At 49.8% G+C, this 25,601-nt stretch overlaps 1 protein-coding gene across 1 annotated transcript in view; it reads left to right on the top strand.

Annotated features, from left to right (window-relative positions):
• RELN (reelin) overlaps positions 1-25,601 on the top strand; it is a 1,711,021-nt gene that overhangs the window by 1,055,617 nt on the left and 629,803 nt on the right. The window contains exons 16-17 of the mRNA XM_078679027.1: positions 85-194; positions 2,738-2,804. Coding sequence (XP_078535153.1) covers positions 85-194; positions 2,738-2,804 — 177 coding nt within the window. The remainder of the gene's footprint in view (positions 1-84; positions 195-2,737; positions 2,805-25,601) is intronic.

Below are 25,601 nucleotides of genomic sequence, written 5' to 3'. Positions count from 1 at the left end.
GAATGTGAAAGATGAATGTCTCTGGATATAAATGTTGAACATATTGACATCTAAAGGGCAGCTATTTTTTTTAATTAATTTTAGATGGAACAGAATCACCATTCCCCTTCCTAACGCAGCACTGACCAGAGACACCAGGCTCAGATGGCGGCAAACGGGACCGATTCGGGGGAACATGTGGGCAATTGATAACGGTTAGTGTTGTAATCTCTCAAAAGTCTGACAAACTTCTTTGATACACAGGTAAATTTGGCGCCATAATAAAATACAGATCACATGCATTCAGTGGCGGTTGGTAGTGAATGGTGGTGGGGGTGGGATGAGTTGTAAAAAAGGGGGAAAAAGACGACCTACCTGCTGGTTGTCAGTCGCCAGCTGCCAGCTCTCGTCCATCCTCGCTGTTTTCCTGGCTCCTGGCAGCAACCAGGATCCCAGACTCCCCTAACCAATCATGATGTTGCTGTCACCAGCATGACAGCAGCGTCATAATTGGTCTGAGTGCCCTGGTTCAGTGCTCAGACAGGGAGTGGGCTGTGCAATACAGCTGGGTGGAGAACATGCTAAGTGTGCATGATGGTTTGACCAGATGAAGACGGACTCCCAAACTGTCCTGCGCACCTATGGTGCACCAACCACTCCTCCCTCTGACGCTAGCCGAGCCCGGCCCTGTCCTAACTTAGCTCCATTGCACTAAAAATAAAATGATAATAACGTTCTGTTATTGTCATTTTATTTTTCCTTTGCACTACTTTTAGAGCAGTGGGGGAACCCTCCTCCACCTTAGCGGAGGAGCCGTCACTGCAAGCATGTGATCTACGTATGCATCCCTAACTCTTGACACTTAAAAAAACCCTCCTGCATTAAAATGATGCATGTGCTTTTGTAGGCTTTTTTGATGACAGATATCTCTTAAGTGGCGTAGCAAGACCTTTAACCGCCCGTTGCGGTCCCTGCGTTTGCCACCCTGCGACGGCTGCTGGTAAGAGCGAGGGGGCGCTGCCGCCCCGTCCCCCTTCCTACAGCACTGTATGTCTTCATACTTATACATTAGGATGGTAAACACTTAGATATCTTTTCTAAATGAAATATGCATAATACATTTTGTGAAAATTATGGATACGACACAAAGTAACTTTGGTTTATCCTCTGCATGAAAATTGTATGCAAGGTTTTCCCTGGTGTATAAGAAATACATTCTCAATGTAAATTCCATAAAGTTTTTTAAGTTACGCAGCATGTGGCCATGGTAACACATGGGCCCGATTCACAAAAGCTATCTGAAACAAAAGTCTAACTTTACGATTTTTGTATTCATGGAGGTCATTTGCGAGTTGTATCTTTACGTCCACAGTCCGGCCGGAATCTCTTGCTCGAGCCGTACTCTTCGGCTCGGGTCGGAATCCCCAGCTCGGGTCGGATGAAGTGTAATCAATGGGCCGGAACGCAAATTTTTACAAAACGGCGCATTAGGAATGTGAGATAAATGGTAGAGGAGGTCATGAAAATCAGGTTGGGCCGGGAAAAGGGTGTGGCCAGACACTACATCACATCCCAGAAAAGTTTGCTCCTTTGCATCATGGTACATGCAGTCCACAATTTGCACTCCCCTCAGTGTTGACTGTAGTGTTACACCACACTCAGTATTGACTGTAGTGTGACACCAAACTTTGATGTAACACTACAGTCAACACTGAGGGTAGCGCAAATTGTGAGGTGCATTAAAAAAGAATTGCAGACATTACTTAACATTTGGAAACGTTATAGTATTTATCCCCGCTAAGCAACCTTGTCATCTTTATCCGACTTTAACTTACAAACCGTAAGCCCCCATTGCAATTCTAACTGGGACATATTCATTGCCCTATAAGGTAAACTCGGATTTCTGATGGCTTTAGTTTGTCCTATAGACTGGATGCAGCTAGTATACATTTTGCCTTCTCTTTGCATAATAATATACAAGGTCCTGGAGTGTGACCGCCTACAAATGCCAGCATGGGTTTAACACTCTCCCAATCAGATAGTCAGGGTGCACCTTTCCTTTTTTAAGAGCATGCAGTGTTCAAACCCTGCAGAGTTATACCATGATTGAGCACTGTCCATTAGTAACTATTCTTAGCCATTAGCGGGCCTAGTCCAAGATAGCCAGTGACCCTGTTTGTGGGCAAAGGCACCCATTTTCAGTTGATCAACAAGCGCAAGTGCCCTGGTATTTCCAGGCTCATGTACACCTCAAAAAGCACCTGCCGCGACCCTTGCAGGTAAGAGCGGTGGGGTATTTCGACAGGCAATGAGGAGGGAAATTAATTATTTATTTAATTTTCCCTCATCGTTGTCTGTCGAAACCCGGCCCCACCTCCCCACTGCTCTTACCTGCACGGCCGCGGCTGAAAAGCAGGTGGAGGTATGTCCCAAAACACAGGCCAGTAACAGCAGTTTCCACATGTTATTCCGCGTTCCAGATGTTACAGCTCAAGTAGGGAAGTACCGCCCAGTATTGTGATGCAATAGTATCCCATCTTGTTATCGGGCCTCTCGTTACCAGCCCTTATGTATTGTTTTCAGTATTGTATGATTTAATGTTTAGTATGCTTCTGTTCAACAAAAAGAGTTCAATTGTGTAAACCCATTTCCGGTGTCATTGTTGCTTCAGGTGTTGCATTCAGGTGAGATCCCATTTTTATGAAAAGTGTTTTCCTTTGGGCTAATTTTCATGTATCCTCTTGTTGTGTATTTTCAGTGTACGTTGGACCATCCTGCTTGAAGTTCTGCTCTGGTCGGGGACAGTGCACGCGAAAGGGCTGCAAGTAAGTGTCAGCATAATGGCGCTGGGGTGGACGTGCACACGCTGCAATAAAGGGGAATAGAATCCCTCTTTTTTCTGGGAGTCTAAAAGTGCCCACACTGGCACATAGTTAGTGGTGGGTATTCTTCTCAAAGGCAGAGGAATTTCAAATGCTAATGAGAGGCCTTCTTTGGAGAGTTTAAGGAGAAGCCTTTAAGATTAGGACTTCCTGTGAAGTATGGTGTTAAACCCCGGCGCAAAATCTTCCCAGAGCAAATAACATTTGCATGCAGCAAATTCCTAGTTTTACCCTAGATTTTTACATTGGTACAAACAACAAGTGCGTTTTGCGCCTGTTATTTCAGTTGGTCCTGGCTTTGCTCTCGAAAGGTGCCATCAACTGAAAATGGTGGAAACGTGAGAACAAACAGGCAGCTAGGTGCTAAAGCCAGTGCAGGTTCATGTGTGGATATTTGCTTTATCACCAGGATTCACCGTGGTCTGAATGACTCTATAACACTTGACTTTTAACTTTGTAACTGACTTGCCATCGCCCTTACATTTGAGCAGTTTGTAAGATTTGAAACATAAACAAATGTCCCACATTTCGTAGGTATTACTTCATGTACTCACATTAGTAATTAAAAAAACAGTAAAGTGTACATATGATACCCATTTTTGAAAAGTTCCCGGTGATTCAGAATATTTGCATTCCGTTTACAAACCAGTGTGGAAAAGGAATCTTTAAAACTTTATATTGTGTTACTTTGTGTTCCGAATAATTTTCACTCAGACTTTGAGAATGGTTGGAGTATTTTGCCCAAAGTTATGAAAAAGTATTTCAAGCTTAGGCAAGGGAATGGTTCACAACATCTTAGTCATTCATTTATGAATAGTGGGCACTTTCCCTAGCTGTACATGTGCTTAATTGTGAGGAAATGGGGTGTCTTATACGGTGTGGTTGTGCGACCTCACTATGTAATACACTCACCAACACCTTTAGGTCCAGTAGGTTTCATCTGTAAAACCTATGGTACAGAGCAGCAGGACTTACACATAGGAACAAGTGTAAAGCATTTAAACAGCACCAAAACAGATTAAGAAGAAATCTGAAATCTGACTCCAATTTATAAAAATAGACTGTATATTTATACGAATTTAGACACTAGAGCAAAAAAGATTCGCCTGAGGGTTTTAGAGGTATAGATTTTCCAAGCAATAATAAATCAAGGCAATTTTACTCAACCGCAAACAAGCCTTGGCAAAGTCAATGAAAAGGACACTTGAATTTTTTTATTAGAGAAAACGTAGGTGTCAGTGTGGTGATTGACACTTAGAAACTTTTTTCAGAGGCAATGAAGATAAGTGTCAGTAAGGTGAGTTAAAAGTACTTAGGTCAACTAACTCCAGCAAGGAGCTAATCAAGGGCACCAGCAAGGTTCTCAAGATCAATTACCTCCAGAGAAGAAGCAGTCTTCCAGCATTTCCATGCACATTATCTGCATTTTAATGGATTCCTATGGAGTTGTCCTGATGCAAGAGATGAAGGCTGCTGAAGGTGCTCCAAAAATGCTGTGGTTGCGATGTGGTCAACGAGGTCTTCCTGCAAAGTTTCCTTGGCCCACGATGATGGTGAGGGGGTCCTGGTTGAAGGGTCAACTTCCCACAGAGTCCTCTCCGGTTTTGCCAAATTTCAGTTGCCAGTGAACTACCAGTCTCCTGTTGTTGTGTTCACAAGCCAATCCTTCCTGGGTCGATAAATTCCCATTTTGAATGTCCCAGCAACTTGCTGACAGCACTCCCTAGCTCAGCAAACTTAGGTGCAGCTCGGCGCACTGGGTCTTGGTCATTAGAGCTGCATGGCGGTGGTGGTAGCGGCTTGACGATTTTGGGCTACCTACTTGTTCCAGCAGGCTTCTTCAGCTGTTGTCTTCCTGTTCTTAAAACAGGAGGTCAATCAGCTGCCCTTTGGGGTTCTGATGGCTTGCATGGCTGTGAAAACACCTTCTCCTTGAGCATGACACGTCAGGCACAGTCCCTCTTTTCCCTAGCCACCAGGTGCAGTGGGTACAGTACTTGTCGGTGCAGCCTCTCTTTGCTGGTTCCTCGGTGCAACAGGACAGCCCTCCTTATGGTTCTTCTGCCAAGTCAGTCAAGATCTGAGGTCTGGGTGCCAGGGATGCCCCCTTTATGCTCGGAAAGTGCCTTCAGGGCAAGATGTTGTTGGTAGCCGATGGGCTGACAGGTTCCCTCCCACCTGGTGACCATTTCCTGTGGAGTGTGGCAACTGGCTACCCTAGGATGCACCATTCTGTCCACTCCCAAAACGGCGAGATCCCTCTCTTGGTGTACAGATCTCCCTAGCCCACACTGAGGTATGGCTACTTCAGGTCTACATGCCCCTGAAGAAACCGGTTTGGCAACTGGTTTCCCCTCTTTGCTTCCTGTGCCAGCCTGTCTACCCTAGCAATGGAGTCTGTCTTTTGGGGCCAACACCCTAGTAGCTTTTTGCAGGAGGGAAGTAACACCTCCCTGGCCTGCAATCCGTCATTGTTTTTCGTCCCGAGAGTCGTTAGCACGTGTCTGCAGGGGCGTAACACAGGCCCCCGCAGCCCCCGCAGTGCGGGGGGGCCCTGCGCTGCAGGGGCCTCTCAGGGGCCCCTCAGTCTGAGCAGAGCTAGCAAGGCACACGAAGTCATCTTCTTTATTACTTAAGGTGCAGGCCGGGGCCCGGCCTCTTAATAATTGGTCTCCAGTCCAGGCCGGCCCGGGCCTCTGAAAGTGTACCAGGCACACGAAGCAGGGGGAGGACAAACAGCGAAGGAGCGGAGACAGATGGGTGGGGGGGGGGGGGGAGAGTGAGAGAGATGCCAGCGGGGTAAGGCAAGAGAAGAGGAGGTGAAAGTGAAACCAATGAGTAAAGGAGCTTGAAGAGAAGACAGGCCTGGGATGGAAGACAGAGGACACACACGGTGGGGGTAGGGGGGGCAGGCTTCAGTAAGTGAAGGGGGCCCCCTCTGTCTCCCTAAAGCAGCCTGTAAAGCGGCCTGCCCTGCACGTGCTGTGGACTGAAGAGAAACAAAGTATCAACCCTGCACCAGGCCCGGCCGGGACAAGGATGGGGTGGGGGCCCCAGAGAGGGCCCTGTCCTCTGAGGCAGCACAGAGCTGACTGGACCTGGAGAAAGTTTGCAGCTCCATGCTTCCCTACTCCTGAAGGGGCCCCCTCAGCCCCCACAGTGAAGAGAGTGCTGAGCACAGGCCTGAGCACTGCACACCAGTTCTAACCAGCTTCAGCCTTTCTTTGGGCAGGAGGCAGTTTTCTGAAGATCTTGCACACAAAAAACAGTTACAATTTATAGCTTTTGTTTCTTGCATGTGTACGGAGGCCTGGAAGGAAGGCACCCCATGATTTATAAGGAAACCAGAGTGCTGGAGTGCAGAAAGAAACAGTGGACAGAGCAGTGCTCAGGAGAAGGTCAAAAGGAAGTTCAAAGGAAGAAGCAATGCTGAGAGGGAGAGAGAGGTGATAGAACTCTGTGTGTGCAATCAAAGGGCCCCCCCCCCCGCCCCACCCCTGCAGGAGGCCCGGGACCCCTCAGCCATGCACCTTGCTTGTCCTGATATTCAGCAAACACCAGCATGCTCTGTTCTTTGTGCAGAGACAGTGGATAAGGTGACAGTGCTCTGAAGACATGTAAGTAACCCTTTATTGTTACATTTAAGGAAGCCACTGATTCTACAGGTAGCCAGGCAGGGTTTTTTAATTGCAGGAGTGGGTGAGAACTCTTGCAGAAGGCCTGGAAGGATGACTGCAGTAATATTCAGTGTTTGACTGTGGACCAAGGGCGTAACACAGGCCCCTACTGTCCTTGCATTGCGGGGGGGACCAGGGGGGGGGAATGGGCCCCCTCACCCAGCGAGAGCAAGCACTGTTGAGCAGAGCTCTGCCAGTGGTTCGCTGTGTGCTCTTCATGGCAGAGTGTTGCCTGCGTGGACGAGGGGTGGAGGGGTGGCCGTCGATGGCAATTCACTTGAGGGAGGTAGGCAGACGCAGCTCACGGTTTTGGGGTGATGGTTCTGCCGAGGGCACTGTGGGGTGTTCACGGACCTTGGGGCTGGGGGTGGGGGCATACAAGAGTGGGTGGTTACGGGCAAGCGTTGTGGCTTGTAGTGGGCATGGGAGGGGCTGCTGACTCCAGGCACTAGGAGTTGCCCCCGAGGGGTACATTCAGGCCCGGCTCCAGGATTCAGGATCTGGGAGGGCCAAGAGAAAGCATGGGTGGGCCGTGAAGATGAATGGAGGTACTTAGCATTTCCCAGGTATCAGTGAGTTGGGATCAGGCATGCTGCAGGGGCTTTGAAGGGGGCTGAGCTGCATACTGTACCTACTGCTGAGAGCATGTACACTAGTTTTCGTTCTGCCTTTCTTGAGGTTTCACCTACGTGCTTAATCTCTTCGGTTCGCTCTGCATCAGGCTTCTTTCTCTCTACCACATGATCCTTTCTCCCCACCTCACCCATCTCTCTTTCCACCTCAACCTCCTTCCTTTCCACCTCACCCTGCTCACCTACCCACCTCCCCCTCTTTTGTTTTCTTTTTTCCCCTTTTCTTTTCATCTCTCCTTCCTCTGCCTCACCCTCTTATTTCTCCACCGCTCCCTGCTCTCTCCCTGGCTCGGCTTCCTCTCTGTTTGACCCACCCCCATCTTTTTCTCATCTCACTCGCCGCTCTTTCTGCTTCACTCTCCCCTCTCTCTTCACCTTTCGTTGGTCTGACTGCACCTCCACCTCCACTCCCTTCTTCTCTCTAGCTCACCCAACTCTCTCTTCTTCACCCTCCTTTGTCTCTGGCTCACCAGTCACCCCCCCTCTCTCTTTCTCACTATCCTCCCTCTGCCTCACCCACCTCCCTCTCATCATCACTCTTCTACCTATAACCCTCCCTTCTCTCTGCTTCACCTATTCTTCTTTCTATCTATCTCAACCTTGATTCTCTCCACCTCACCCTCTTTTGTCAGTCTTGCCTTTCCTACTGCTGCTTGAGGGATAGTGGCTGTACTTGTGTGCGTGCATGGATGTGTGCAATCCTGCTACCCTGCACCTGTTCCTGTTCTTTCCTGGTGGCTTTTTCCATTTGGAATGACAGCAGCAACAAGGCCTGAATTATTTAAATAGTGTGCTCATGAGCACGCAGAACATCTACAAACACTTGAGAGTCATACATGTTTTAAAGAAGAAGTAATAGCCTATGCAACTTTTTTTCAAAGTTCTGGATAGTGTCGACTGCGGTACATGTACTCCAAAGAAGAGAAGTAACAATTGGATGAGCAATCAAAGTTGCCAACCTAAGCTGAACCAACCAAACTTCAAACAGAGGTCTGTTTCAACCACTAGCTTCCCACTGTGCAAATATTACAACTTCTGAGAATGACAAGTGGTCCTTCAATTTGGTAGCTAGTTTCTCAAACAATATTTGACTGTCAGCTCTTTGAGCAGAATGCATTCTAAGTGGTAGGAGTGTCACAGGCTTTCCTCTTTTTCACATGTGCTCATTGATAACCGCAATCCTCACTGACTTCACACCTGTCTCCAGGCACTTCAAGCAGCCCTTGGCATTGGTGCCTATCATGTTTATTGAACAATTGGGATGAGAAAGCGAGGCCGCTGGCCCAAATAAATCATAACGAAAAAGAACAAACAATGTTTTTCTGCTTGCAAATCGGCTTTGGGAGGGCCATGGGTCTACCTTGGGTGGGCCTGGCCCACCTGGCCCACCTGGCCCTTTCAATAGAACCGGGCCTGGGTACATTCGAGGTCAGGGGCGCGCTCAACGAATAACAGGCGGTTTGAGGGTTCCTAACGGGCTCTCTAGGGAGGGCTAACAAGGAGCACTAGAGTGCTGGCACGGCAAGCAAGTGTGTTTATGAGGTTAGGGCCAGGTGCCCGGGACTGGGCGAGGCTGATTGTAAACATTGGGGCATTGACTGTGGTCACTGGGGGCTGTTCACCTGGACAATGGCGGCTCACAGGAGCGCTGGAGAGAGGCTGTGGAGAGGCCTTTAGGGGCAGAGAATCACAGGCCAAGTCTGGGTGGCATGGGGCCCCCACTCACTGATTGGGGACAGTCTGGCAAAGGCCCGTGGTTCCTTTAGGGTGTTGAGACTCTAGAGAGAAGCTTAAGAAAGGGTCTGCTTACTGTGGCACCCCTTACAGGCCTGGGGAGAGGAGGGTCTGTGACTGGCGCCACTTTGCCTTCCAGCCACCAGTGCCGCATGCCTACTTCTGAAATCAGACCCCTAGTTGGCCCTAGTGTCCTGTCACCTCCCACTGCCTACTACGTCATGTGCCTTCTAACCTTCAAATCCAGTCCACCCATTCCACTTACCCAAACATCCATCCATCCAACCAACCATCCACCCAACCAATCATCCATCATCCTCAGCCACACACCCATCATTCTATCCACCCGTCCATCCATCCATCCATCCATCCATCCATCCATTCATTCAACTATCCATTCATCCATCCAGCAGCGACGGTGCAGTTAAGCGCCGAAGGGGGGAAATATAGACGATAGAATAGAGTAAATTAAATAAATCCTATTCCAACATGAGTCAACATCACCCGCCCGTCGAGCTTAACTGCATCACCCGCTCCTGCATCCATCCATCCGTCCGTCCATCCATCCATTCAGCCATCCATTCCCAGCCATACACCCATCCTTTCATCCATCCAGCCATACCACTGTCCATCCATCCGTCCATCCCTCCATCCCCAGCCACAAATCCATCCGTTTATCCCTAGCCACACACATCCGTTCATCCATCCATTTATCCATCTGTCTGTCTGCCCATCCCCCCCAGCCACACACCCATCCTTCCATCCATCCACCCACCCACCCACCCATCCATCCGACCGCCCATGCAACCATCCCCAGTCACACACCTATCCTTTCATCCATACATTTTTCCATCCATCCATCCCCAGCCACACACCCATTCTTTCATCCATCCATCCATCCGTACTTCAGTCCACCCGTCCAGCCCTCCCCAGCCACATATCCATCCCTAGCCACACACGCATTTGTTCATTATTCCATCTATCCGTCCGCCCAGCCACCACACACCCATCTGTCCTCCACCTATCCACCCATCTGTCCTCCACCTATCCACCCATCCCTCCACCACCTATCCACCCATCCCTCCACCTATCCACACATCCCTCCACCTATCCATCTACATCCATCCATCAATCCGTACCTCCGTCTGCTCATCCATCCATCCGTCCATCCATCTATCCCCAGCCACACATCCATCCATCCATCCATCCATCCATCCATCCATCCATCCATCCGCACCACCGTCCACCCACCCATCAATCCATCCAAAGTGGGGCAAAGTGGTAGGTGGTGGGCCGGGCCATGGGGGGGGCCCCCTCCATGTATTTTGCAGGGGGGCCCCCTCAAGTTTCGTTACGCCACTGCGTGTCTGCAGAAGGGCAGAAGGCTGCCTCTTGAAGCAGGCTCCATATGTGCTACGGAAGGCAAAGGAGTTTTAAAGGCAACAAAGTTGCAGCTTTGCTACAGTTGCTCACTGCAACAAGTTATATTAATTTCGACTTCAGATACAAGGTAGGCCTAATGCAACAAGTAGTTTGATAAACTAGAGTGCCCACTTTGACTGCGTTGTTCAGGAGCTAGCCCAGCTGAGGGGTCAGTGTGTAACCCGGTACTCGCCAATTGGGCGATTAAGTCTTTCCACAGTAAAAACTGTCATTTTTCATGTTTTACTGTCAGGAGATGTAAAGTAAATGTCCTGCTTGTGTCTCATTTATTGCACCCTGCCTTTAGGGCTTAGTAGGCCTGCCAGAGGGGTGACTTGCACACATGTACAGAGGAAGTGGTGGCTTTGCCATTGCTCTCAAAGGCAAAGTTGGGCTAGCAGTGCAAGGCTGCTCTACCAGTCCGCAGTGGTGGACTGGGAGGCTTGTATTACTTGGGCGACCTCCAGCATGGCACAATCAGTGCTGACAGGCCATGTGTACCCCTCTAACTTATATGCCATGGGTATCATTTACTAGGGGCTTGCAGGTAAGTTAGCCATTTCCAATTGGGTATAGCCAATTCAACATACACTTTAGGGTCAGGGCACTGGCACTTAGGTCTGGTTTGCAGGCAGGCGTGTACTCTCAGAGTCGAAAAACCAGCAGCATCAGTCGAAAATCTTCTCGGTGACCATACAAAAAGAGGCATTTCCTTACATTAATTTGAGGTGTATCTCAATAATATGTGTCCCAGTTGTTTCTAGATCTCGATATCTGTAAGCCAAAAGCATGGAAATCTTTTTCTGCTAAGGCTTCTAACTGCAGATTCTTTTTTTTTTTTTTAACAGAGTTTTATATGGCGCGAACTTGACCTGGTATCTGGTATCAGAGCTCTTTACATAGCACCAATTGCGTTACATGAGGACACATTCATTTTTGTTAGGCACGGGGAGATTAAGTGATTTGTCCAGAATCACAGGATGTTCAGTCTCATTGCCGAGACTCAAACCTGGTTCCCCAGATTCGAGGTCCATGCCCCTAGCCATCAGGCCAGCTCCTCTCCCCAATATGATTCCAATACGATTCCTTGCCTTTTGAATATTCCTCAGGTGTCAGACTGGATCCAGAAACTTTTTTCAGTTGTACCCCTGTGCGCCAGTAAGTGGTGTCACGCAGCTGCACACTGACGCCATTCCGCTCTGCAAATGATGTTTGGAGCTAATACAGTCATTAAGCCACGCTCTGACATCAGTTCCTATATTTCTGTGCCATCGAATGCGGATCTGGAGCTACCGCTCTTCTTTTGAGACACTTTACCTAAAAACAAAAGTCTGAGTGCATGGTAAATGTCTCCTCCCAAAACAACAGGTTTAAAGCCCTGAAAGGACTACCCCAAACAAATGTCCATGACAGAGCCTCATCAGGTTTGCCTGTGGGGTCTGGGGTCAAGCCACAACTTCAAGGCCTGCAGTGACTGCATGCCAATGAACCCAAAAGCCATACAGACTGTGGGGTGAAACTCTGTCAGCCAGCACCGGAAGACTCTACTCTACTTCTGATGGATACTTCTACCTGCTGATTCCTTATCTATAGAACAACCCAGGTGTCAGACTGGATCCTGAAGCTTAAAAGCTATGAGGTCACCAGTAGAGGGCGCTGGACTTGTTCGGCACTGGAAGTAACACTAATTGAGGTCACCGAGGCCACATAACACCCACCCTGGCATACCCACGCCAGTTACCCTCCACATTTTCTAGGCTTTCAAGGCAAAAGGGCTGAATGACATTGAAGAAAATTTTGCAGTACCATATGAATGCAAGATGGTATCTAAATCATTGTGTCCATCAAATAGCGAAGTGGACTGGTCAGTGAGGAATCTGCAGGGAGAGTATCTACCAGAAACTTTGTTTTCGGATGGATACTTCTACCTGCAGATTTCTTACCTGTAGAACAGATTCCATAGCAACATCGTACAGAGAATGATGTCGTTGATGGATGATAAAACCAGGAAGTCATATCAAATTGACCTAGCGAAGTGACCATCTTTTCGCACCTCTGAATCTAGAAAGTAGTGTTTTGCAAATGTGTTTAGGGATGTCCAAGTCGCTGCCTTACAAACATCTGCAATTGGAATGCCCCACACAAGAGCAGAAGTGGCAGATTTGGCTCTGGTGGAATGAGTGCCGATCCCCTCAGGCAGCTCCTTCTTGGCCAAAGTGTAGCAAGTTTGAATGCAGAAAATGATCCACCTTGATAAAGTCCTTTTGTGAACCACCAATCCCTTTTTGACACAATAGTAGCAAATGAAGAGCTGATCATCCAACCTGTGTGTACAGTTTAGGTAATAGTTAACTGCTCGCCTAGGATCAAAGCAATGCAACTGCTCCTCCTTTGTGGGATGAGGGGAAGGGTAAAAGGTCAGAAGAGTGATGGGCTGGACAGGATGGAAGGGAGAGACTACTTAAGGAAGTAAAGCAGCCCTCGTTCACAAGACCAACTTATCTGGAAAAAAGGTAGTGAAAGAAGAATGACAGCTAAGGGCTACTAACTCACTGACCCTCCTAGAAGATGGTATTAGATCGAAAAACACAGTCTTGAGAGGTAACATGCATTTGTGGTTTCGTGTGGCACAAGCCAGATTGACCCTCTCCTGTTATCCAACATTCTGTTTTTTGTTTTGTTTCTCGCCCAGCAAGGCTTTTCTTTGGGCACAGTTATAGAGAACCTTTCAGCTCTTTCGGCTTATTTATACTTGCCGAACTAGCCCTCATTGTTTAAATCACTGGTTGTGATGCATTTTGTGAAAAGGCTGCAACACTTGTTTCCTACCTCTCCGTTTCTCATGCCACAGTGGAGTGAGACCCTAACTTGGTCCACACATATTTTATGTACACTCCCTTTGAGCCACTTTATAGCTGTCCTTTGTTTCTCATTGCCATCACTTCAGTGCAGCGAGTGAGTGATCTTCAGGCTCTCTTTGTTAACCTGCCATAGACCACATTCTTCCCATACAAACTGATTTTGCGAATGTGAGCATCCTTCTTGCCGAAAGATGTAAGTCGGTCCACGTAAGTTAAACCATCACTCTGTTTTATGCTTCACCTCACCCCTCTAAGGAGGGGGCAAGACTTAATCGCTTAGACCTCAAAAGAGCCCAAAAAAGACCCCCAAAAAAGCACAGAGCTTTTACATCGATCATACCAGAGAACACAAGGTTGACAATCTGCCCCTTGTAGGGCGAAAAAAGACAAGGTTGTGCAGAAATAGACCATCTCCCACTGTAACCTGCTCTACATCAAGATCTGCTATGCATAGGCTAAAAAGCAGCTCCCAGAAGAACTGCAAGCTCATTCCCCCAGGGTCATGGCATCTGCCACTGCATTGGCAATGGGAGTTTCTGTCCTTGAAATCTGCCAATCAATCAATCGAATAATTTGTAGAGCGCACTACTTACCAGCAAGGGTTTCAAGGCGCTGAGGGTGGGGAGTGGGAGGTGGGTGCTGTTGCTACTGGTCAAACAGCCAGGTGTTGAGTCATCTCCTGAAGGTTAGAAGGTCTTCGGTTTGCCGTAGGTTGAGGGGGAGGGTGTTCCAGGCAGATACGTGGGCGTAACTCCATTTGTTCATGAAGCACTATTTTCTGGACAGTCTGATTCACAGAAAGAGGCATTTCACCCATTCGTTCCTTTACATTACATTTTGTTTGAGCTAATTCATAGACCCACCTTTTAATAGGTACTGCTCTGGTATCTATTCAAAAGGTTGAGGAATATGCACTTAGAATACTCTGGCAGAAGAATAAGTTGCTTACCTTCAGTAATGCTCTTTCTAGTAGAGACTCTATCTAACCACAGATTCCAAACTGATCCTCCAGTCCTCTCCGTTTAATGGATCGGGCTCTATCCATTAATAAAATCCCATGTAATGCCATTTAAGTCAATAAAAACGTAGCTTCTTAATCATCAAAAAACAAACAAACATCATTTGTTTTTAATGTTAAAAAGAAAACCTCCTTCCCTCTCAGCTGTACTCAGTTCGATGTCTCTTATTACTACCACATTGTCCCAGATCTGGGGCCACAAAGTTGTATGGTGGTATCCCATTGTCACCCCTTCCATGGATTTTCCTCTTACCTTCTAGGGTTCAGTGTCCAATGTATTATCCAGCCCAGAGGGGATATCAGTATCGCAAGCAGTCAGGTCTCTAGTCATAGCCCCCCAGGTGAGTAAGTCATCTGGCAGTCAGTCGTCTTGTTGAACCTTTTTCATATGGGCTTCTCCTGCCCGGTCCATTCTGTTACATCCCTCAACCATTCAGTTATCAGGGAATGTCTGGAGCTCAGCCATCGGATGGCACTGCGTAGTTTGGCTAACTCTAAACCGAGTACTGCAAACCATCTACTCCGGGGTTTTTCTTCTTTTTAATGGGAACCAGACCCAACAGGGCTTTCTTGAGATCTCTGTAGATGGTCTAGCCCATAGCTTTATGCAAATGGAGCAATATCTCATTCCAGTAGGGAAATATTTGAGTGCAGGTCCACACGATGTGAACAAAATCTGCAGCCCGTACACCTGAAGTCCTAAATCAGATATATGGTATGCAAGAGTTTGGGTGAAAGATACGTAATATTGGAGCAATTTATATCTTGAGTTTTCTGAAACTTCTTGTAGCCCCCCTAGAAGTCTTAGACCATTCGGCAGGTGTAATGGGGAATTCGCACAACTGGTGCCATGTTCTTCACCCTTTAGAAGAGGACACACTCTGTCCGTACGGAGAGGATAGTATAAGTGTGTAATGAATCTCCAAACACCTACCATCAACAACAGTGTGGTCATCGTCTGTGTGGGTTCCAGGCTTCAGGAAATCCATGCCATTTCTCCCGCGTGGTCGCTGCCATTTTAGCATATTTAAGAAATTGCACTCGTCCCAGTTGCAACGTTTCAATTGTGTTTTGCAACATGATGAATCGACTCGCCTGGTATAGGTAATCTGAAGTAGTGCAGCTCCCCGCCCACCAACGGTCAACAGCCGTCAAGTGTGTTATCTGTGTGAATGGAGTAATCTTCCAAAATTCTAGTGTAGATGCATATGGTGCTCTATGGAGTACCCCCTCACGGACCGCTCCTAGAGTTTGCATACCAGTCGTATCACATGTGGCAAAGTTGCAGCTGTTCTGCTACCCTGTAATAGTAGGGACCGCAAGTCAATATCACTATATATGCCTCACAGTAGGGACGTCTCCCAATGTGGCTCATCATCGAACCAATGGACGGCATGTTTTATTTGTGATGCCAGATGATAAAGTTTGAGATCAGGTACCTCCATTCCTCCCTCATCCCATTTCAGATTAAGGATGGCCAAGCCTACCCTCCATCTCCTCCCATCCCTAAAGAGGTCTATGAGGAGTCAGTCTGACACTGCAGGAAATTTTGTGCATAGTGCTTTGTAGTACATATAGACATCGAGGGACAACCACCATTTTGATTATTGCAATTTTCCCCATCATAGAGAATTTCAGGGTGTTCCAAAAATGTATAAATGAGCTGAGACTCTTGAGTACATCGCCCAGATTAAGGGTGTGACAAAGTTGCAGCTGTTCTGCTACCCTGTAATAGTAGTGACCCCAAGTCAATATCACTATATGTGCCTCATAGTAGGGACGTCTCCCAATGTGGCTCATCATCGAACCAATGGACGGCATGTTTCAGGTGAGACGCCAGATAATAAAGTTTGAGATCAGGTACCTCCATTCCTCCCGCATCCCATTTCAGATTAGGCATGGCCAAGCCCACCCTGCATCTCTTCGCAGCCCTAAAGAGGTCTATCAGGAGTCAGTCTGACACTGCAGGAAATTTGTGCATTGTGTTTTGTAGTACATATAGGCATCGAGGTACTACCACCATTTTGATTATTGTAATTTTCCCCATCATAGAGAATTTCAGGGTGTTCCAAAAATGTATGGACGACCTGAGGCTCGTGAGTACATCGCCCAGATTAAGGGTGTGGCATCTTTGTTCATCATGTGCTATGAACATGCCTAGATATTGAACATTGTCCATTGAACATGATGGGAAGTCATGAGGGATCTATGTTTTTTAACTGCCCCAGCAAGAATAGCGACCATTTGGAGTGATTGACATACAACCCTTAGAGCTCTCCAAATTCTCTTAGCACATTTAATTGACTTAGACCTGAAATATCAGGTTAGCTTAAGTATATCATAACATCGTCGGCATAGAGTGACACTATATGAGTCATCTATCTAACCTGTATTTCCCATCCCTGCAGTGCCTGTCGGAGTCTGCATGCCACTGGCTCCATCACTAGGGCAAAGATAAGTGAGACAGAGGGCATCCCTGCCAGGTGCCGTGTTGTAATTGAATCACCTCTGACACAAGGCATCCCGTACGTACTTTCGCCATTGGTGATGCATATAACAGTTTTATACATACAATTAATTTGTAGCCCAGGCTTAGTTTATCATGTACCAGCCTCGTATAGTCCCAACAAACTGAATTAAAGTCCTTTTCTGTGTGAAGAAAGGCTAGGGCAGATTGATCGTCAGTCAAGTGGGGTGAATGGAGGACATGAGATAAACTGCGGAGATTGCAGAGGGTATTCCTATGGGGGACAAAACCTGACTGATCAGTGTGCCTCAGTTGTGGAATGTAGAGGCACAGACATTTCGTGAGCAGTTGGGCAAGTATTTTGTGGTCTATATTCAGTAGGGAGAGCAGGCGATAGGAGGCGGCCTCTACTGGATCCTTCCCCGGCTTAGGTATCAACACTACAAGGGTCTCTCTCCTAGAGTCAGGGAGTGCGCTCTGTGCCAAGGCATCCTGGTATACCGGTAGTAATTTATCACCCATGAGCTCTGGAAATGCTCTGTAGAGCTCAGCCAGGGTGCCGACTCCTGCTGGTTCCTTCGCTAACTTAAGGTAATCTATGGCCATCAGTAATTCTCGTTTGGACAGAGGTCTTTCAAGTTCTTCACATTCAGAGCTCTCTAATTTTGGGAGTGGCAGCATGTTGAGGTAAGTGACCACTAGGAACTCTGGATTTGCTCCCGGAGATGTGTATACATGTCGCAATTGTGCATTCAGTATTTAATTTATACCTTGTTGTGTATGCACCACTCACCATATCTGATCTGGTATCATCAGTATAGGGTCTGTGAAGCATTCCTGATTAATTATTCTAGCCAATAATCGACCCGCTGTGTCTCCCTCAATGTGGAGTCTGCATCTATAAGCAAGACAAACATGTTTCTCCAAGTGTTTGAATGAGTCAAGAAGTTGTTTCTTTGCCTCCCCCATTCCATACATTTTGCCTGGTCATGTGATAGCTCTACCACAAGTTGGGCCACCATTTGTTCTTACGTCAGATCTTGCTCCAGTGTGTGATGAATACTGATGGTAGTAGCCATCCCCTCTCCCCTAAGCACAACCTTCATTCCGTTGCTCTGTGTTGTATGCTGTCCCAGTTACGGGCAAAGTAGTTGGTCAGTGATTCTGCAATACTTTCCTTATATATGAGGTCCATGAGGGCCTTGGCCTTCGTAAGCCACAGCTTGACTCTGAGTAGTCGTGTAATCAGAGAGTAGGTCAGAAGGAGGGGTGAGTGGGCCGAGATGTACCTAGCTAGGTATGCTGTGTCTGTCACCTGTGGAGCTGAATGCCTGTATGAGAAAGTAATCCAGTCCGATGTGTGGCTGGAGTGTAGCAAGAATATACATGAGTGTATGGGTAGTGAGTTCTCCAAATGCCAATTAAGCCTGCCCCCTGCATTTTCGGTAACTCTGGGCTTGGTGCCCTGTTGTGAGGAGAGGTGGTCCACCTCTCCGTCAAGAACACAACTGCAGTCCCCTGCCATGATCAGTTCAGCATGGAGGAATTGTCATGTCAATGCAAGTATGTCACCAAAGAAGGACCCATCATCGTTACTGTGTTAACTAGACAGATCTTGTGGGCATCTAATGGCCCATAAAGGGTAACATATAATCCATCCTGGTCGATGCCCACTTGTAGTTTCCTAAAAGGGACCCCGGGCCACCCTTATGAGAGCCCCATGTGCGAAATCAGAATATGAGCTGGCATAAATATGGCATCTCCATTTACGCCACAGAGTGGGTATACAGTCACCCCAGAAATGTGTCTCCTGGAGGAATGCAATTGACATGTGGCACCGTTTGAGGAAAGTGTACACACTCTGACATTTCTTGGGTTTGTTTAAACCTTGAAAGTTCCACGTAAGAGAATATATGACTGGTCCAGATCTGGTAAGATCCCATCCATGATATGGTAAGGCCCTCCCACCAGGCTGTGAGGTGTGTAGTTTTGTGGTGTGTGAGGTGTTAGAATCTAGAGCACTCTTTAATCATAAAACAACAAAGAAACAAGAAAAACAGTAGTGTTGCATCCCCTTCCACCCAACCCCAAGCAGAAAATGCAGAATGCCTTCCAGCATAACAGTGTTAGAAATGATCACTGCCCCAAGCATTGTCAGTCAGCATCTGTACTGTCACTCATGGTGTCTGGCACCAGCCATATTTGGAAAAAGGCCGCTCCTTCTGTCGAGCCCAGGATCTCTCATTGAAGTGTGTCATCCGGGCAAACGAGGATGCGGTCTCTGGTGGAGGGTATCAGATGGGCAGAGGTCCCCATGGATGTTTTTTTGTTTAGATCAGTATGTCGCACTAGTCCCCGGTGGGATCCCCGCCCACCAGATGCACCAGGCAACCTTACTCGAGCGAGTGTGTCTAGCCAGTACGGCACCACCAGCGTGGAATCGTAGAAGTGGACCTGGCCCTCATACTGTTCACGCATATTTGGTGGGAAACAGCAAGCTGTACCTGGTATTGTGTTCTCTCAAATTCTCTTTAACTGACAGGAAGCTATTATGCAGGTCTGAACTGCAAGTGTAATTTGGGTAGATAAATATCTGTTTATCCTCATATTTGGGGGGCTGTGGGTCCAGGAATGCTGAAGGATACCATTCCTGTCATGGTGGTTGAACAGGCAGGCTATCAAGGCCCAAGGAGGCGCACCCACCAGCGGCATCGCTGTCAACGTCCTGTGTGCTCACTCAATTGAGAAGAAATTAGATAGTTAAGGGCTTGACTATTTTTGTGATTCATTCTTTGAGGAAGAATTCTGGAGAGAGTACCTTCACTTGTTCCGGAAAACCCACCAGGCTTATGTTTTTGCGCTGGGAGCACCCCTCAGCATCCTCCATTTGTTCTTCTGCATGTGTAGAGCTGCCTTTTAGTCCCTCAACTGTGGTTTTAAAAAATGTAACCTCTCGCGCTAGGCATCTGCATCATCTTCTACCACCAGGTTTGATCTGTGATATTACAGAGACACAGGTGGTTGATCTTGATGGCTATCGTGTCCATCTTCCCTTCCAGAGCAGTCCAAGAACCCTGTATTGCTGCTAAGAGTTCTGCCGCAGTATGTCCTTTCCCCGGTTTGTCAGCGGGCCATTCTTGATCATGGCCTGGTAGATGCATCTCTGCTCTGGACACCATGTATTGATCCATTTTATTAGATTGGGCCTTGGTCATTTTCACCCCTAGTGTTTTCCCATTGTCATCGGGCGTTGCCTAGGGCTCTCGTCCAGTAGTATTGTAGGCAAGTTGTGGCTCACTAGGCAGTGTTAAGGGAGACAGTCAGTGAAGGGGGAAGGCCTCAGGGACCCCAGCTCGAGCTTCCCTCAGACGCACTGCCCACGAGCTGTCCCTGCCGGAGGTTCTATAGTGACCGTCGCAAGCATATAGGCCTCATATCTCTTCTAGGGACAGAAGAGGTCACTGGGCCCCTCTTCGAAGCCCAGGGCATCTAGGAGTCAGGTGACTCACCTCTGTTCTTTTTTTTGCTGCACCTCCGATAACAGGGCCCTCAGCCAGCAGCCCTGGCTGCACAGCTGGGCTGTGTGTCAGGACTTCTCACTTGGTTCCCCTCTCAGGGATCAAAGCCCTCCACTCAGCATGCTTGGCAGTATCTCCTGTCTCCAGGGCCAGCGCCAGAGATTAGCGAAATGATGCGCATCTCAAGGTCCTTTTATCTCACAAATAGAAGAGGGATACTAATGCTACGTGAAGGTGGATGAGTGTAGGGGAAATACACCAAATTAGTAAAACTGCCCTCACACACAGCAAGCTGTGTCATGCTTCATCGTAGGGCTGCTTATACACCTCTGCGCAAACCAAACGCTAGAGGTGGAACAATAGGGAGGAGGAAGACAATACAACATACAGTCTAAGATCACAGGTGAGAAAATGTGCAGAGAAAGTGATATAAAACTGGTATCAGGACTCTCAACCCTGTGATCCCTAGGTGCTCACCCTACCTCCTTTAAATCCAGAAGTGAAGGGGATGTGAAGGGGATGTCACCTTTCCGAGTCAGTGCTCGGTTGAAAAAGTAGTGGAGCCCCTCGCTCTTGGCGAGGAACTGAGTTTGAGGAACTGGCGGGGGAGTGAGACCAGCTCCCTGTTATCACACTTGTTTTTAAGGTCAACTATTGCCCGACGTAGTTTGTCTCTCCCTGGGTCCTCCCAGGGGCCTGCATATTCTGAGCAGCAGCTACGGTGCGCCACTATAAGTGGATATATTCAGGCTGCTTGTCAGCCCCTTTGATCAAGGTATGGCACTGTAGGCCATGTGCAGCGCTCAGGAGAGGGGGCCCTCACCCCTTGCTCAAAAATCCAGCAAGAGTTCAGTAGTTGCCAGACAGTTGACTACATTAAGGTTGTGTGCCTCGCCCACATTATCCCATCTACCAGAGCCCCAGCCACCAAGTCCTTTCATTCACTATCCCAAATCTATTGAGAGCAGTTTCCCGATTGCAGGGGGCACAGACCACCACTTGAAGCCCCCTGTAGTCCACTCACCAGAATGTGGAGCAGGAGAGGCAGCCACCAGTTTGCAGGCAGTCCACAAAGCAGCAACTGTGGCTCTGTTGTCACCCCACCTCATGGCTCCAGCCATGGCCCGGGCACTATGATCACTCTGCTCAAGAGGCCCCCTGGGGGGGGGGGCAGTGATCTTCAGGCGATGGCGCGAGTTGGTGCAAAAGGGAGAGGAGGTTTCCGAAGGTGCGCCACAGAGCAGGAGGCCCCCTAACCCTAGCGGCCCGCCATCCCGATCCAGGCCCCGAGGGTCAGCTCAGCCGGCGCTCAGTGTTAGCAGTCTGTCCGGGAGTCTCTTCGCAGCCACAGTGGGATTTCTACCAGGCTTCCAATGATCCCCTGGGACTACAGTCACCTCATCCATCGGTACATACAAAAGAGTGGGTAAGGAAGGATTAGGTAGGTTTATTGGCTCCGTGGCGGGGACTTACAGGGGTTGCAACTATGCGGCCATCTTTTCAGGCCACACCCCACCTCCAAGCTTCTTTAGTTTGCCCTCCCACCATTAAGGGCAACCAGTGGCAGGCAGGATACTCCATCACCTGCATCACTGAAGGTTGATAACATTGACCGCTGGGTTTTCCAGATTACCTAAAGGGACTGAAGCCCTCCCCTTCGTAACCTCCCCTCCACCCATGGCACCCAATTGCAACAGGCTGACGGAGGACCATCTTTCTGTACTCTACCAGGAAGTGTTGGCTCTCTTGGCCAAGGGAGCCATAGAGAAGGTGCCGGCACCAGAAGTAGATCGTGATTGCTAGTCCAGCTATGTTGTGTTGTCCAAAAAGGATGGAGTCTTTCCTCCTATATTAGGCCCACACCCTCTGAATTTGTTCCTAAAAAAGAAGAAATTCAAAATGCTCATGCTCACTCAAGTTCAGTCTGCCCTGAACCCAGGAGGCTGGATGGACTTGCAGGACACATATTTCCATATTCCTATCCAGCCTGCCCACAGATGTTATGGTGGCGTGAGTCGGTGTAGAAGGGAGAGGAGGTGTCCGAAGGTGCACCACAAAGAAGGAGACCCGCTGTCCCAATCGGCCCACCATCCCAATCCAGGGCCCGAGTGTCGGCCCAGTCAGCGTTCAGTGTTAGGAGTCTGAGCGCCTCTTTGCAGCCACAGTGGGGGTTCTACCAGGCTTTCAATGATCCCCTGGGACTCTGGTCACCTCGTTTAGCGGTCCAAATAAGAGGGTAAGGAAGGAGTAGGTAGGATTAATGGCTCTGCGGTGGGAATTTACAGGTGTAGCAACTATGAGGCCATCTTGCCAGTCCATACCCTACCTCCAAGCCTCTTTAGTTTGCCCTCTCACCATCATGGGCAACCAGTGACAGGCAGGATACGCCATCACCTGCACCACTGAAGGTTGATAACATTGACCGCTGGGTTCTCCAGATTACCTGAAGGGGCTAATCTAGCCCCTTCAGAACTTCCCATCACCCATGCCACCCGATTCCGACAGGCTGACGAAGAACCATCATTCCGTACTCTACCAGGAAGTGTTGGCTCTCTTGGCCGATCAGAAGTAGGCCGTGGTTTCTAGTCCTGCTACTTTGTGGTGCCAAAGAAGGATGGAGATCTTCTTCCTATATTAGGCTTGCACCCTCTGAATTTTTTCCTAAAAAAGAATAAATTAAAAATGCTCATGCTCACTTAAGTTCAGTCTGCCCTGGACCCAGGAGACTGGATGGCAATGTTGGACTTTAAGGATGCATAATTCTGGGGGCGTGGCCAAGCAGCATGGCCGACAGGACGTGAGCTCCTCCAGCTCCGTCCCGAAGACCAGCAGAATCCTGTCACTGATCCTGCCCTGGCTTCCCTGGTCGCTGGACAGGCTTGTCGAGTGGTGCTGAGGCCCCGCTGGGTCACTTGAGCCTGCAAGCAGGGACCCACGACCGGCGCCACGCTGTAAACGCCGACAAGAGTGCTCCTGAGGGCGGAGTCGGCGTGGTGGATCACGCTACACCGGGGTCTGGGCCTGCGTGGTGAGGCCGGAAGACGAGTGCGCTGACCGGGGCTTCTGACCGGGACGAGCCCCCTGGTGCCCGCCGAGACCCTGCCTGTGACTCCCGCGTGGTGAGTGGACGGCGGCGCTGCGTCCCTGCTGCTGCGTGGGGCAGAGGAAGCCTGGACGGGGGCGCCGTCCATCTTGGATATCGGCCCTGGGTCGGAGCTCTGGACCCCCTCCCCCCTTTCTCTCCTACCGTTGCCGGGTGCCGCGATCCGGACCTGAGGTGGCGGCACACCTGGTGGGGGGAGGCTGCGAGCTCCGCCAGCATTTGCCGTGAATCGCGGCGCTTGGTGACCGCCGGAGCCCCTGGGCGGCTGTGTCCCTGGCTGGATCTGACGTCGTTGCGGACCCTGCACAGACTGGGGGCCTGCTTCTATCCCCCTGCCAAGCCCCAACCTGTCTGATCCTTGGCTCCTCGCGGCCCTGCTACCTCCGGAGGGGGACTCTCGGGCGGCGACGCTGGGCCCATTGTTGGACGGGGCCACTCCCCCCCCACACGCCCGCCATCTTGGGGCCTGTGCCGCGTTGCCTCTGGAGCGATTGGAGGCGAAGAACACCCCTGTTCCTCTCGGCCCAGTTCTGCGGGGCCTGGGAGATCCCCTGGTGGACTACCAGCTGTGAGTACTGGGGGTGAGGCGACGCTGTAGCCCGTGTTCCTACTGGTCTTGCCCATTGCTCCCTGGGTGGCATCCCATCTCCTGACCTCCGTTGAGGGGTGGTGGCCGAGTGCTGCCCCTGCGTTGTTTGGCCTCCCGGCTCCCTTGACCCCCTGGTATCGTGTTGCCTGTGTGCCGCGGGGGGCGTCTGCCATCCCTGACTTAGCCCGGCCCGGGGGGGGGGGGGCCCTCCTTGCTCGGCTGGACTGGGAGTGCGCGCTTGGGTCACACGGACTTGAGCTGCTCACCATGGCGGGCCGCACGGGTCGGAGTTCAAAGACCTCCCAACCCAATACGATTGTCCAATACACCACCCCCGCCATCTGCCACAGAGGATCACGCGGCAGACGGGCCCTGACGACAAGGGTGAGGAGCCGCCGGAACCGACCAGAGCTGAACTCCTAAAGGCTATTCAGGGTTCCCATGCGGCCTTGGAACACCAGATTGAGACGGTCTCAATCGATGTCAACCTCCTGAGAACGGACCTTCGCAACGTCGCGGACAAGGTCTCGGATGCGGAGGGCAACATCACTCAGCTGCAGGGGGAGGTCGCTTCCCTACGACAGTCACTTGCCCAGCTCTCCTCTACTACCCGGGCACTAGAACGGCGCGCTGAGGACGCAGAGGGACGGGCGCGTCGGAGCAACATACGAGTACTGGGAGTACCGGAGCGACTGGAGGCGGGGAACCCTGAGCGCTTCCTAGAGACCTGGATCCGTGAGCGCTTGTGTCCGACTGGATTGTCCAACGTCTTCATTGTGGAACGGGCGCACAGAGCCTTGGTGCCCCCTCCGAGGCCGGGAGAGGCTCCTAGAGCCATCATTGCGAAAATTCTGAATTACAAGGACCGCGACTGTATCCTCAAGGCGGCGAGGGAGACGGGGCCCCACATGATAGAGAACTGTCGCATCTCCATATACCCAGATTATACCCAACAAGTACAGGAGCAGAGGAAATCCTACTTGGGGGTTAAACAAAAACTCCGCGATATGCAGCTTCAGTACATGCTTCTATATCCTGCCAAGCTGAAGGTGATTGCCCAGGGCCGGGCACATTTCTTTGAGATGCCTGCGGAGGTCTGGGAGTGGCTGGAGATCAGAGGGGATGACCTGCCCCCGGGAGAACGAGGGGGCTCACGTGACACTTGGGGTACCAGGCCGCAGAGACGACGTCGTGGTAGGAGAAATCGTCGCTCCAGGTCCCGGAGCTCCCCTGAGGCCCGGCCCACGGTGGGTCCAGATGGAGCCATCCTCATGATACCTCGCCGACGAGGGCTGGCTCGAGCCCGTCAGGGGCGGCTGCTCCTGACGACGTCCTGGTGCCGGACACTTTGCAGGACATACTGCGGGACACGGACTCTACGGCCACGGTGGTCCCCGAGACTGCTGCATCGGCGCGGGAGTCGGAATGATCCTTGTTTCAACTAACTGTGGTGCTTTTCTGTGTTTACTCGGGTGAGCGGGGCTCCTCTCACCTGTGAACCTATGGCCTGTAGCGGTCCGTCACTGTCATCGGGACCTTCCGATCCCTGGTCGGTACCTTGTGATTTATTTTGGGTCATGTGTGCTGTGGGGGGTCTGAAGTAGACTTCACTATTGTCATGTTTACCTTACTGTTGCGGCTGGGGTGATGCCAGGGTGTTCTTCTTAGATACCTTGGTCTTTCGGGGAGCTGGGTGGTTGGGTGGGTGGGGTTGCATTG

Source organism: Lissotriton helveticus, chromosome 1_1 (genome assembly GCF_964261635.1).
Source record: "Lissotriton helveticus chromosome 1_1, aLisHel1.1, whole genome shotgun sequence".
In the NCBI taxonomy this organism is placed as follows: Eukaryota; Metazoa; Chordata; class Amphibia; order Caudata; family Salamandridae; genus Lissotriton; species Lissotriton helveticus.
Note: the sequence above shows the minus strand (reverse complement) of the source record. Positions and strands in the feature narration are given on the sequence as shown.